General features: G+C 43.1%; 1 protein-coding gene across 5 annotated transcripts in view; it reads right to left on the reverse strand.

Annotated features, from left to right (window-relative positions):
* Window positions 1-13,786, reverse strand: part of SH3TC2 (SH3 domain and tetratricopeptide repeats 2) — a 62,214-nt gene that overhangs the window by 19,113 nt on the left and 29,315 nt on the right. For 4 of the 5 annotated variants that reach the window (XM_073994551.1, XM_005558206.5, XM_045394376.3 and 1 more), the window contains 4 exons: window positions 11,238-11,371; window positions 8,371-8,412; window positions 6,554-8,248; window positions 6,266-6,446 (listed from right to left, as the gene is read on the reverse strand). In XM_073994551.1, coding sequence (XP_073850652.1) covers window positions 6,266-6,446; window positions 6,554-8,248; window positions 8,371-8,412; window positions 11,238-11,371 — 2,052 coding nt within the window. Of the gene's footprint in view, window positions 1-6,265; window positions 6,447-6,553; window positions 8,413-11,068; window positions 11,372-13,786 lie in introns of all 5 variants that reach the window. The other variant, XM_073994552.1, reaches the window with a different exon arrangement.

Here is a 13,786-nt window from a genome sequence, read left to right on the forward strand (position 1 = left end):
TTTAAAAGTTCTAACATATTCCTGGGAATCTAGAAGACCACATGCATGTGCAGGGCTGTGGGCATGACCAGGAAATGGCTAAGATTTTTATTTTTTTAAAAAAAGCTAATTATTACCCCAGAGTAACCATTAAGAAAATAACTGAAAGAAATACAGGATAAGAAATAACAAGGAAATTAAAATAATATACAAGAAAAAATCTATTTAACACAAAAGAATGCAGTAATGGAGAAATAGAAAAACAAAAAGATATAAGCTATTAATATAGAGAAAAAATAGCAAAATTGCAGACATAAATCCTGTCTTACCTGTAATTAAATGTAAATGTATTAAACACTCTAGTTAAAAGACAAACATTGAAGAATAGAGAGGAAAGAAAATGTTTCTACTATATGCTGCCTACAAGAGACATACTTTAGATTCAAAGACACAAATAGACTAAAAGTATAGACCATGTTAACAGTAATCAAAGAGAGCTAGAGTGGCTATGCTAATATCAGATAAAAAGATCAAAATTGTTATTAAAGACAAGGAAGGACATTTTATAATGATAATAGACTCAATCCATCAGAAAGGTATAATTATAAACATACATGCAGCACCTAATAACAATGCCCCAAAATACATACAGAAAAAGCTGACAGAATGGAAGGGAGAAATAGACAACTCAGCAATAATTAGAGATTTTAATAACACACTTTCAATAATGGATAGAAGAACTAGACATAAGAACAACAAGGAAATAAAAAAATTTAATTAGACCTAAAAGATATTTATAGACTACACCAAACAACAGAATACACATTCTTCTCAAGTTTACATGGAACATCCTTCAGAATAGACCATATGTTGGGCCACCAAACAAATCTCAGCAAATGTAAAAAGAATACAATCATACAAAGTTTGTTTTCCCACCACAATGAAATGAAATTAGAAATCAGTAACAGAAGGAAATTTGGAAAATTCACAAATATGTGAAAATTAAACAACATACTCCTAAATAACCAGTGAACTGAAGAAGAATCACAAAGGATATTAGAAACTACTTTCAGATGAATGACAATAAACACAGCATACTGAAATATATAAAATGGCATAGGCAAAAAACTCAGAGGAACATTTATGGCTGTAAATGCTTATATTAAAAGAGAAAAAGATCTCAAATCAATAACCTAATATTCCACCTTAAGACACTAGACAAAAAGAACAAAGTAAACCCAAAGCAAACAGAGGAAAGAAAATAATAAAGATGAGAGCAAAAATACGTGATATAGAGAATAGAAAAAAATCAATAAAGCCAACATTTAATTTGTTTAAAAATTGTTTTTAATGACAGATCTTTGGCTAGTCTGATCAAGAATAAAAAGAAAGAAGAGTCTCAGGAATTAAAGTGGACAATACTTTATAGAAATTATAAAAAGGTTATAAAAGAATACTATGAACAATTGTATACCAACAAATTAGTTAATTTAGATGAAATGGACAAATTCCAAGAAAGACAAAAACTACCAAAACTGTTCCAGAAGAAATAGAAAATCTAAATAAACCTATAACAACTAACGATACTGAATTAGCAATTTTCAAAAACAAAACAAAAAAACTCCTTACAAAGGTAAGTCAAGACTTAGAAGTCTTCACTGGTGAATTTCATCAAATGTTTTAAGGAGAATTAACACCAATCCTTCACAAACTCTTTCAAGAAATTGAAAAGGAAGGAATATTTCCCAACTCATTCTATGAGGGATCAAGAAGTGAAAAGACAACCCATGGGCTGGGAAAAAATATTTGTAAATCATATATCTGATAAGGGACTTGTATCCAGAATATATAAAGAATTTTTACAACTCAAAAATCAAAAGACAAACAACCCAATTTAAAAAATGGACAAGTGAATAGACATTTCTCCAAAGATATGCAAAGGGCCAGAAGCACATGAAATGATGCTCAATATCTTTAGTCATTAGGAAAATGTAAGTCAAAACCACAATGAGATACAGTTTCACTCCTGCTAGGATGACTAAAATTAAAAAAGACAGACACTAACAAGTGGTGGTGAAGATGAGAGACATTGGAACCCTTATGCATTGCTAACAGGAATGAAAAATAGTGCAGCCACTTTTAAAAACAACCTGGCAGGTCCCCAAAAGTTTAAATATAGAATTATGGTGTGACTCTGTAATTTTGCTCCTAGGTCTACCCAAGAGAAATGAAAACACTTCTTCACACAAAAATTTGTTCATGAATGTTTGCAACAGCATTATTCATAATAGCCACAAAGCAGAAACAATTCAAATGTCCATCAACTGATGAAGGAATGAACAAATGTGGCATATCAGTACAACAAAATATTATTCAGCCATAAAAAGTAATGAAGTATTGATACATGTGACAACATGGATGAACCTTGAAAACATTATGCTAAGTGAAAGAAGCCAGACACAAAAGGACAAATACTGTATGATTCCATTTATATCAAATGTCCAGAATAGGCAAATCCGTAGAGATAGAAAGTAGATTAGTGGTTTCCAGGGTTGGAGCGAGGTTGAGTAATGACGAGTGACTGCTAATGGGTACAGGCTTTCTTTCAGGGGCCATGAAAATGTTCTGAAATCAGATAGTGGTGATATTCACAACTGTGTGAATATACTGAAAACTAAATAGCACACTTCAAAAGGCTGAATTTTATGGTGTGTAATTAAACCTCAATAAAACTGTTAGTACGTAGTTCCAGATCCAGCTCAATTCAAGAAACTCTTTTATAAAATTTTTGAATAGTCGGTCTCTGTTTGAATACTTGTAAAGGCAACAAGCTCACTCTTACACAGGGCAGACTGTTCTGTTTGTGGGTATTTGGATTGTTTTTTCTAACCACTGAATTCCCCAATACCTACCACAGTGCCTGACACAATGGAAGGGCTCCCATAGTGTGATAAAATGTTGGACTGACATTTCACAGTGATATTTTTAAATGAAAAAAAGCAAGTAAGAGAACAGTATATTATGTAATAGAAATTTTATCTTGATTCCATTTATGTAACTAAAACATGTGCATTTTATATTTAATATATCTAATATTTATTTAAGATAGAAAATATGTATCATATATAATCTTTAATATGCATGAAATATTCCTTCATGGGTATTTTAAAATCTTTAAGTAGTTACTTCAGGAAAGTATCAAGGAAAGGGAAGTTGGAAGGGAACCTTTATTTTTCACCTATAACCTTCAATACTAGTGTAATCTTTTTTTTTGTTTTTTTTCTTTTGAGACACAGTCTCGCTCTGTCACCCAGGCTGGAGTGCTGTGGTGTGACCGCGGCTTGCTGCAACCTCCGCCTCCCAGGTTCAAGCAATTCTCCTGCCTCTGCCTCCCAAGTAGCTGGGATTACAGGCACCCACCACCACGCCTGGCTAACTTTTTTGTATTTTTAGTAGACAGGGTTTCACCATGTTGACCAGGCTGGTTTTGAACTCCTGATCTCAAGTGATCCACCTGCCTCAGCCTGGTTAAAAAGGTATAATGCTTTTTAACCTTAAGCAACTACATAATTTTAGAAAAAACTATGTTCCTCACAAAGTAGAATATCAAATCTCTGATATTCTACTTCACTATATGTAATTTGGTTCTTTATCAAAGGAGAATCCCTAAGAAAAGACACACCGTGTTCTGTGGCTAATACTGTATAGGCCAGTGTCCTCAAAGGGCTGTTGGAAGGGGCAGCTGAGGTTCCACTCATGGCACTGTGGCTACTGTGCTGGTCACTAAAGACCAAAGAGCCTGCCTTGAAGCTGCAAACACCTTTCTTTCCTTACCTGAGCCCTAAGCAAAGGAGCCATGGGCTCCCCCACACAAAGCTCCACCATTCTCCATCATAATCATCAGTAGCTGTGTCAGCGTATAGCTTCAGCTCAAGGACTGTGAGCTAGTGGACTAAGTTACTCACTAATGACTTGGCTACTCCAAACACACATGCACCGTATGTCTCTTCTGTGCCAAGCTCTGTGCTAGACATAATATCTGCCCACAAGACCTTCTGAACATACTACAAAGTCTTTCAACCCCTAAAAGCTGAGGTCGCTGATTTCAAAGGCACCCTAGAAAGCCCACAACTTTAAGAATCTGCACCAAAACTTCAATACACTTTGGAAGCAGCAGGAACTCTAGTATGAATATTCAGTGTCAGAATAGCATAACTAGCTGGTCCCAGACTCAACGTTTTACAGCTGGAAGGTACCTGATTCAACTTATCTTTACAGACAGAGGGAGACCAAGGGGAAAAGTGACCTATTTAAGGACACGTGATTAGGTCATGGCAGGATTAGGTTTTCTGGCCCCTAATCCAGTTTTGGTTGCTCTTCTCCCAGCTCTGTGGCTTCTGACTCCCTCCAGTAACTTCTTGGGCCATCTGTAGACCCATCCCTGACCTCCTCTCCATCACCCCCATCACATCAGGACAGTGATTCTGCATCCTGTCTTAACTAAGGCCTCCGTGGTCCATGCTGACAGCATCCAGGGCCTTCTCTCTGGCTTCCCCCTTAATAGTTCAGTGGGTTTAGGCATCTGGAGTGGGGAGCTGGTGAGTAAAGGATGGCAGTGGGGTAGGTGATGTCTGGAAATATTTAAGACTGAGTTTGCCCAGTAGCCAGAGGTGCCAATAGCCTGACACATATTTGGCACTCTTGCTCCTGTTCCTTAGAATCCAACTTTTCCAGAGCCCAGTCCTACAATACCTCACCATGAGCATATGACTATGTCATCTCAATAGTTAATTCAAGCCTGTCTTCTGGATCTTCTCCAGAAGCATTCAGACTCCTAGGGTGTCCTAGAATGAAAGCAGGGTGGAGCTGGGGCCTCCTGACTCCTCACATGCTGCATGGATCCAAAGCTCCCTCCCTGGGACTGAAGGCAAAGACAGCTGGAGGTTTGGAGGATACCTGATTCTTGTAAAAGAGGGAAAGAATGAAGGAGAGTGAGAGGGAGACAGACTGGAGGAGAAAGAGAAGGGGGAGTGGAATTCATTATCTGATTATTCCTTATCTGATTGTCCAGGTGCACACAGTTACCATGTTGCTTAGAAATGCAAAAAAAAAAAAAAAAAAAAAAAAATTTTCATTTAATTATCTTCTCCTCAACCACCTCTCTCTCTGCTTAACAGTAGCGAATTTACAAGCTATTCTGAATGCTGTATTTTAGAAGTCATTTACAATTATGAATGGAATCCTGCAAGGCAAATCTGTTGCAAAGTGAACTTGAAGATCTTGCAAACCATGCAGGATTTAATGGAATCAATTTAAGGCTTGTTACAAAGCAGAACTTCAGTCTGCCCACTGGCAAGTGAGGATGAAGCAGCATTAGACCAGTGAAGAAACAATGAAGAGAAAATCAACAGAAGATGGCAAAATCTGCAAGTGATAATAATGTGAATACCACAGGGTTAAAGGAGGCATTTGGGTTAAACTGTTAAGTTTTGATTTCTTTTTTAAAAAATGAGGATTTTTAAGGTAGTGCTAAAAAATGAATCACAAAACAAAGAATGCCCCATTGTGCTGTTACATAATTTTGTCAGCACAATTAAGCCAAAAAGTCAACACTCCTTTTATTCCATGTTTATTCTAAGACTTAATGCATAGTTGAAATTATAATCTAAATATTCTTAACTAAAAGGTGAAAACACACTTCATTTCATAATCTACAATTTCATTTTAAAGGTAAGTTCCCAATACAAGTTTTTTTTTACCATGACATTTTACACCCCTGCTTTCAGTGGGGGTGTCCTTTCTTTAAAACCAATTGCCCTCGGTAATGAAGACCTCCTGAAGGTTCCTCTGTCCTTGGTATAACTGCCACTTCTCTGAATTATGCACCATCAGCCATGATCCCGTGATAGGGATAGGGTTATAGAAACACACAAGTAATGGTGGCATAGTTAACATTACTGAGACCTACCTATGTATCAGGCACAATTATGAGTGTTTTATGAGCATTAACTCATTTATTCTTCACAATAACACTGTAAGATAGATGCCATTATTATCCTCCTTCGGCTGATGAGGAAACTGAGACATGGGGAAATTAAACAGTTTGCCCAAGGCCACACCACTAATAAGTGATGGATGCACTGTGGTGGCTGCAGAGCTCTTGCTCTTTTGCACAATGCCCCTCCTATACCGTGTACATTTGGACTTGGCTTCCTGTGGAAAAGAACACTGCTTCTCCCTAAGGAAGGAAAGCTTCTTCTAGGACAGTTCCTGAGCCGTGACTCACCTGGCGGTGTTGAGGTTCCGATAAAGCTGCCCTAGGGACTCCAGCAGCCTCCCTTCCATCTCCCGGTCCCTGAGTTGCTGAGCCAGGGCCAGCCAGTGCTCGTGGTAGGTGATACATGCCTCAGGATTTGGGGACACAGAGCTGTAGAAATGGCAGAGGGATTTGGTGGCCTGAAGCTGACCTGAACACAAAGCAGGAACATGAATGAGATGACTTGTGATAGGAAACAGACAAAACTTGCTTCAACAGTTTTCTCTATAGCTTCCCAGCAGCATGGGACATACTTACTCTTTAGGTGTCGATGCCTTAAGCCAAACAGCAATGCCGTTTCATAACAAAGAAGGCCGTGGGTCAGCTGGTGTCCAGACACCAGAACTTGGGCCAACCAGAGAAACACCTGTACTAATTCCATGTCTGTCTCCTTACTGGCCTGAAGTTCACAGTAGAGTCGTACTGTCTGCAGGAGATAGTTTCTGGCTGGATGCTGAGCCCAGGACTTAAGGCTCAGGTGGCCAAGATTGGCCATAGCCACTGCCTGGTTACGCACATCTCCCACCTCCTGGGCTCTGTTCAAGGCCCGAAGATAGCTCTTGGCTGCCCTGTTCACCCGGCCTTCACCTTGGAGTGCAAGTCCCAGGAGATTATAGACGACTCCCCTTTGAGTGAGACTCTCTGTCTCCCTCAGGGAGCCTAGCAGTGGCTCAAGCACATCCAAAGCCTTCTTGGCCTGGCTGGCTAAGAGATAGGCCCACGCCAGGCAGAGAGAAGACTCAAAGGATTCCTGCTCACCGAGCAGCTGCCCTAGCACCAAGGCCTGGCTCAGGTAGTGGATGGCACCATCAGGAGACCTGTGCTGGAGGTACACTTTGGAAAGGATGAGACACAGGGCCCTCTGCGTGCTCCGGTCTGCTAGTTCCTCACAGGCAGCCAGGGCCTGTCTGAGCATTGGGCAGGCCAAGGCAGAAACTTCACCCCAGCCTGGGGAGGGAACGCCAAGGAGCTTGGTTGTGTTCTGGAGGACCAGGTGGACCTGCCAAATAGGAAGAGACATCCCTTGGGCACTCTGGATACCATGTTGCTGGACGGAGGCCACTGCAAGGTGTGGAAGATATTTCTTGTCATACAGAAAACTCAGAACACCAGCCACAGCCTCAGAGGCAGGAGGGTGTCCAGAGAGGAGCTGCAGGCGCTCGGCGAAGGGCAGGACTTCCTCGTGCCGGCCTAGGCTCAGGAGCAAGCGGATGGCCAGAAAGCAGGCCCTGGCCTCCAGCGGGCTGCTGCCCACCACGATCCCCTGGCGCAGCACATAGGCCACCACGTCAAGTTCATGCTTGGCACTAGACTCACGGTCAGGCAGGCAGGCCAGCAGGGCACCTGCCTTTTCCAACAGGGTGGAGCCTTTATGTCTCAGCCTCTGCTTCAGGTAGATGGCAGCCAAATTGATGTACAGAGCGGCCACCAAGCATAGGTCCTCAAATGCTCCATTGAGAATGTGGATGGCCTCCTCAAAGTACACCCTGGCCTGAGAGAGTTTGACCTTCCTGACGCTCAGCCGGCCCAGGAGGAAGCAGAGCCGGGCATGGGCCCAGGTCATGTGGCTCTTCTTGGCCCACTTTCTTGATGCCTCCAGGTAGGCCACAAACTCATCCTCCTCAGAGAAGCTATAAAAGGAAGAAGTGAGGAAAGAGAAGGAGAAGTCATAGAGACTCTTAAAGTGGTCAGCATAACCCTCATGATCCAGAAAAGCCAATATAGGGGTGAAGTTCTCAGCCTCCTCCTCCTGATCAGTGCTTAGGTCCATGAGCAGTTCCGGGTCATCAAGGTCATCGGGCTCCGGCAGGTGATAGCTGTCTGAGGTGGCCGAGAGGAGCTCCTCCTCCAGGCTGGAGTCCTCAGAGCTGCTGGACTGTCTGGAGCCCACGGCCTGATGCTCCTCCCAGGCTCTGCCAGGCCTGACCTCCTTGAAGCCTTCGGGCTGGGATGCTGTAAGGACAGGCAAAGTTGAGCAACCTTGGGCACCTCCACCTAAGGTGGCCGCTCTTGGCAAGAGGACAGAAGTGCTGTCCTCAAGGATGAATGTCAGGTTCAGCATGATCGCTACTCACCACTCAGATCATTTGGAGGATTCTGGATGGATTCAAACCCACCTAAGTAGAGATGAAGAACAGATCTGGTGTTAGGTCAGGATGGGCCACCAGGCCCATGCCTCCAGGTGTACCCCAGACCAGTGGCCCCTTAGGAGACTTGGCATTTAAGACCTTCAGTCATCATTAAGGAACAGGGCAGAATTATCCTTTCACCATCATCTTAAGAGCTGCAGGGGCCTAATCATCTTGTTTAACCCATGCACTTTACAGTTGGGAGCCAAGGTATACGTGAAACTCAGAGTCCCAGAAGAAAAGCTGGAAACACAGGCTGTATGTCAAGAGGTGTGGGTACTGTAAGGGGATGGGGGGTGGGAACAGTGGAGGCTGTGATCGAATCTGAAGATCAGAGAGATGCGGCTCCCAAATCTCTCAGCGAGTTCACGATGGAGCCAGGACACAACTCCCAGCACAGAGCATGTGGGAGCACATGGTGCTTCCTCCCACTTCCAAATGTATCACATCCTTGCTTCTTCCCTCCTCCATTCATTCATCATTCATCCACTTGTCAGACCTTGGTTCCATGTAACCATTCGGCTGGACACTGTGTTTGTAAAAGCGGCAGGGGCGAGGGGCCGGAAGTGAAGGGCGAATAAAAAGGAGCAAGGATGCATCTGAGGATGAAGTAGAGGATGGGAGAATCTGGAGTGCAGTTTTAGACATTTGGGGTTTGAGGTACCTGCAGGAGCTCTAGGCAGATCATGATGTAGGTCTAGAGCCAAGGAGAAAAACTGAGACTTTGCAAACACAGGTTTGTGACCCACAGCAGGTCACACATTGCTGGCCAGAGTCCCAGGACTAAATGTGATCACACAGGTGAGGCATGTGGGGGAAAAGAAAAGCAGTAAGGGGAGTGAGGGAGGGGGAGTTTGTTACTAAGCCTGAGCAACTCACTGGCAGCCAGTAGCCAGTGAGGGAGACTGAAAAGGCACAGTCAGAGAGAAAAGGGGGTTACAGAGGCCAAGGTGACTTAAAACATAGCCACCCAATGCCACCAAGTGCAGCCGGACTAGGTAAGAACCAAGAAGACAGCTTGGGTTTGGCAGTGAAGAAGTGACCGCTGTTAGCTAAAGCAGCCTCAGCGGAACTGTGGAGTGAAGGCTAGCTTCACACTTCACAGGATGGCAGCTGCTCGAGGGAAGATTCTACCTCTTCTTAGCAGAGAAGTAACAACTGTCTGTGCCACCACCCTGAGTTCTCCAGTGAACTTTGAGGACCAGCAAGCCCCTCACCAAGTCAAACGTTTTCCTGCTGTTCTCCAGAGAGGGCTTCTCCAGAGACTGTCATTGCAGAAACTCCAGATCTGCAACCCCCAAAGGGTAGAAAGCCCCGCAGCTCAAGATGGAGAGCTGTAGAGCTTGGCTAAGGAGAGCTGTTCAAGCCCCCGGCCTCTCTGATGTGCAGGGGCACATGACCCTCATGGGCCACCTCTTCTCTCCTGGCCAGGACACCAGGAGCATGAGTGATGCACAAGTTACAAAGTGGTGACCCCTCTCTAGGAGGAAGAATTACAGAGGGCCATCCTTCCCTAGGTGTAAGCCTTGGGGAAGCTGCAATTTACCAACAAGATATTCTCCTGCTGCTTGCCTTCGTGCTGGGGCAGCCTGCACAACCCTAAGGTGCAGACTGCACGCCGCAGAGCTGCATTCCTGATCTTTGAGTGAGAGGCAAGTGCTGTCTGGGGCCTCCTCTTGCATCCTCCCCACCACTGGACCAACAGCTGGCACAAATCATGATCCAAGTCCGCCCCCTAGGCCTTCTCCCCAGGGAACACTGCTAGTACACCTCAATTTTCAGACATCAGGCTCCCATCTACTAGGCAGTGCTTACAACTCTAGCTTCCTGCTCAGCCTCATGAGGCAGTGTGAGCTGCTTGTGGCTTGTGGCAAGAAAGCTCTGCTAAGGCAGGGTGCTGATGCCTGAGGCAAGTGCTTTCACAAATGCTCTTTATACACGGACAAAGCTCTCAACTCCCCGCTCTACTCCTGGGAGATGGCCCAAGGGCCTTTTCAGCAGAATCTCTGGCTGTATCCATAAAATATGGATCATCTAATCTGGCTACACAGGAGCGGACACAACGTCACCCTCGATAAAGAGATGGGAGAAATAAAAATTCTTCCTCAAGTCACCATCAATGAGAAAATGTACTCCCTGACACAGAGCAGCAGGCCTTTCTCAAAGTAAGGGAAATGTATATCATTCAAGCAGTCAGTCTGTCCTTCAGACACTACTGAAAACTAGACAGTTTGTCAGAGGAATCTTTCACAATTGTTGAGATCTGATTCTGTGACATGGAAGACATCCAAGACTAACACATCCAACAATTCAGTGTCATTTTGTGTAGGGGGAAGTGTGGTAAAGTGGATTGCTCTGACTAGCAGTTCTCATCCTAGCTCAGGCACTAATTCCTTGAGGCCTGTTTCCCGATCTGTAATGTGAGACAAGCAATCATCCCTTAAGGCCTTTTCACAGCGGTAACATTTGCAGCCCCACCCATGTCACCGGGGGCCTACTTCAGTCCTAGAAGGTACCTCAGCCAGGACTCAGGAAGTTCTCCTTTCCCATGATTAGGAGGGAAGACCCAATACAGCCGACCACCCATGATATAGGTAAGTTGGTTTCATCATGTCTCATAGTTCCCCTGCAACCCCAGAATTACCTGAAATCTGAAGTGAAATGCTGCTAATCAAATACGATTCAGGTCATCAACAGAATAGTGGTCATGGCCACCCAAATTCATGAATAGGATTAGAATATTCCTGGTTAGGGACACTATCTTATTCTTGAGGACCGCAGGCTTTTGAAGGTGTCTGAGGACCAACACTCACTGAGCCGGTATACAGATGTGATGTCAGTGCGAGCAAGAGTGTGGAGGAAGCTGCAACACTCAGTCTGCTTATCACTTCCCAGGGCCAACAGGGAGCATCTCTCCTCGTCACTGAAAAAGGCAAAGTTCCTGCTCCTGCATCGGGGCAAAAAACGTAGAGACAGATTAGTACAAGGCTTCACACTCCATCTCCTCTTCTCTAGGATGTAGTGGAGGATGCAGAAAAGCCGTCGAGCCATCGGCCCGTAGATGAAACTGGATTCCTCATCTCACCGTTGCATACTGTATTTATACCCCCCAAAAAGAAGAGCTATTGCACATCATGCTGGGAGAACTGAGGGGTATGGTTGTCCGGTAGGTCAGAGTGGGGATGAAAACACCCGTCCTCTTAAAACCCCATCTCCCAAGAAAAACAAAGCCCCTTCTCTCAACCTCTACCCATTCTTTGAGACCCCATGGTACCCATCTTTAATGGAAGAAAAAGGAACTGATTGCTCTAAATGGAAGTGTTGAAAAGGGACCATTTAAAAAGTTTATTTGTCCTTAGGTTATTTCAATAAAAAGTGAGGGACAAGTGACACAATCTAGAGGAGCAATGAAGAAAATCTGACCATAGTCAGAGGAATCTTTCACCATTGTTAAGGTCTGATTCCATGGCATAGAACAACAGTCTAGTCAACATTAAGAGGATTGGAATCGCTAAGGGAAAGAAGTGGGTAAAAGGAAGATCAGGGGAGCTGAAAGAAATGATTACAAACAATAGAGATCTTGATACTCATGCTGTTGTATAAACTAACTGTTAAGCCTAATTTGCTTACTGGAGATTTGTTACAGAATTGAGTAATTTAAAAACTAATAGTCCCTTAGAAGCTATTGGATTGCCTCTATCTGAACAATTTTTTAGGCCACTTTTAGTTCTAAAAAGAGAATGTTTTAATGTCAGAACCCATTTTTAAAACAAAATTTAAAAAAAACAAAAAAAAAAACCAGATACTGTTATTTTATTTAATCCACACATTTGCCATACAAGGCAGGTACTACTCTTATCCTTTTTACAGATGAATAAACTGAGGCACAGCAAAATGAAGTTGGTGGTTAGGGAGTGGTAGAGCAGGACATAAGAACTTCTCTAGTTAAAGCAGTGTTCAAGGAGGGGACGGGATGGGGGTACTGTAATCAGCCATCACCATTTGTCCCCATAACTCAGGTAAATGTAGTTTGAAAGCCCGTGATGAGAAAACTAATAATAGCACCACACTTACCAGGCCCCCATCTCCCTGGGCTGGTCACTAGATTCTCCCCAATACCATGGAAGCTTCTAATCTCAGAACAGCATGTAATTGAAATCTACAACTAAATTCAATTGGGATGAGTTGATCCCGAAGTTTTACAGATCTCTTCAATTTTACAATGTATTCCTAAATTTACTATTTCATTTACTGTTGATAACAACTTTATGGTGCAGGTTTTTTAAATCCATGTTTGTAGATTAAGAAAAGGATTCAGAACGGTTCAGTGACATGCTAAGAATTGCATGGCTAGAAAGTGGTAAAGCTGAAACTAAAACTGAGGTCTTCTACCTCTGTGTGCATTGCCTCACAGCATCTGCTAAAGTCCTGAGTTCCAAGACAACTTAGAGAATTTAGAATTTAGAGAAAGGCCAAGAAGCTTAACAAATTGCATTAGAGATTTCCAAACATGAAAACTGGGTTAGAAGAACATGGCAAAGCTTCTGGCAATATGGCAGGTTGAAGGGTTCTAAAAGGGCCACTCTCCCCCATATCTACAGAAAAATCCTGCATAAAATGTAACAAAGATGACTATTTTAGTACATTCTTTAAAGAAAGAAAGGGAAATCACTGGAAGCCAATAACAAAAGCAAAAACCAAACCCAGACTGGCAGGTAAGAGCGGATGGCCCAGAGCCCCTGGTGGTTTCAGCTGGGACTTTGGCCTTCAGAACTGGGGTTGACCTTCTAATGCCCACCCCAAGAACAGGAGATGTGACTCAGACCTGCCTGAAGCAGGGAGCCAAATTAAACTCCCTGGAGTCTGAAAGGGTTCAACTGCTGTAAAGAGCAGATTGGAAAATTTCTTCCTACCTGCCGAGAACACAGTTTTCATCTATTTGAGTTCCTGGAAAACATCAAACACCTAGGCTTCTGCCACTGGGACGTGTGGGATCTGAATTTCCACTACCTGGTGTTGCTACCACGTTCCAGGAATTAACAGTAAAAAATCAGTCCTGGATCATTACTCCCTAAGGTTCCAGGAGAAGCAAATGCAAAACCTAGTCAGCAAGGTTTTCTTCAGTCCAGGATCCATATAAAGCCCATCTTTTAAAATGTTGAAAATTAGTTCATGTAACAAAAAATACAAACCATGCAATAAAATGAACTATTCACAAAGAGAGCCAATAGTGCACAAATAACTATATTAACACTAAAAAAAACTAGAAATGACAATAATCTGAAGAATTTATAAGAGTGATTAAAAAGGTGAAATAATAAGAAAAAATAGAAACTACAATGAAAAGATGGAACTCTGTGAG

This window comes from Macaca fascicularis, chromosome 6, assembly GCF_037993035.2.
Source record: "Macaca fascicularis isolate 582-1 chromosome 6, T2T-MFA8v1.1".
NCBI lineage: Eukaryota > Metazoa > Chordata > Mammalia > Primates > Cercopithecidae > Macaca > Macaca fascicularis.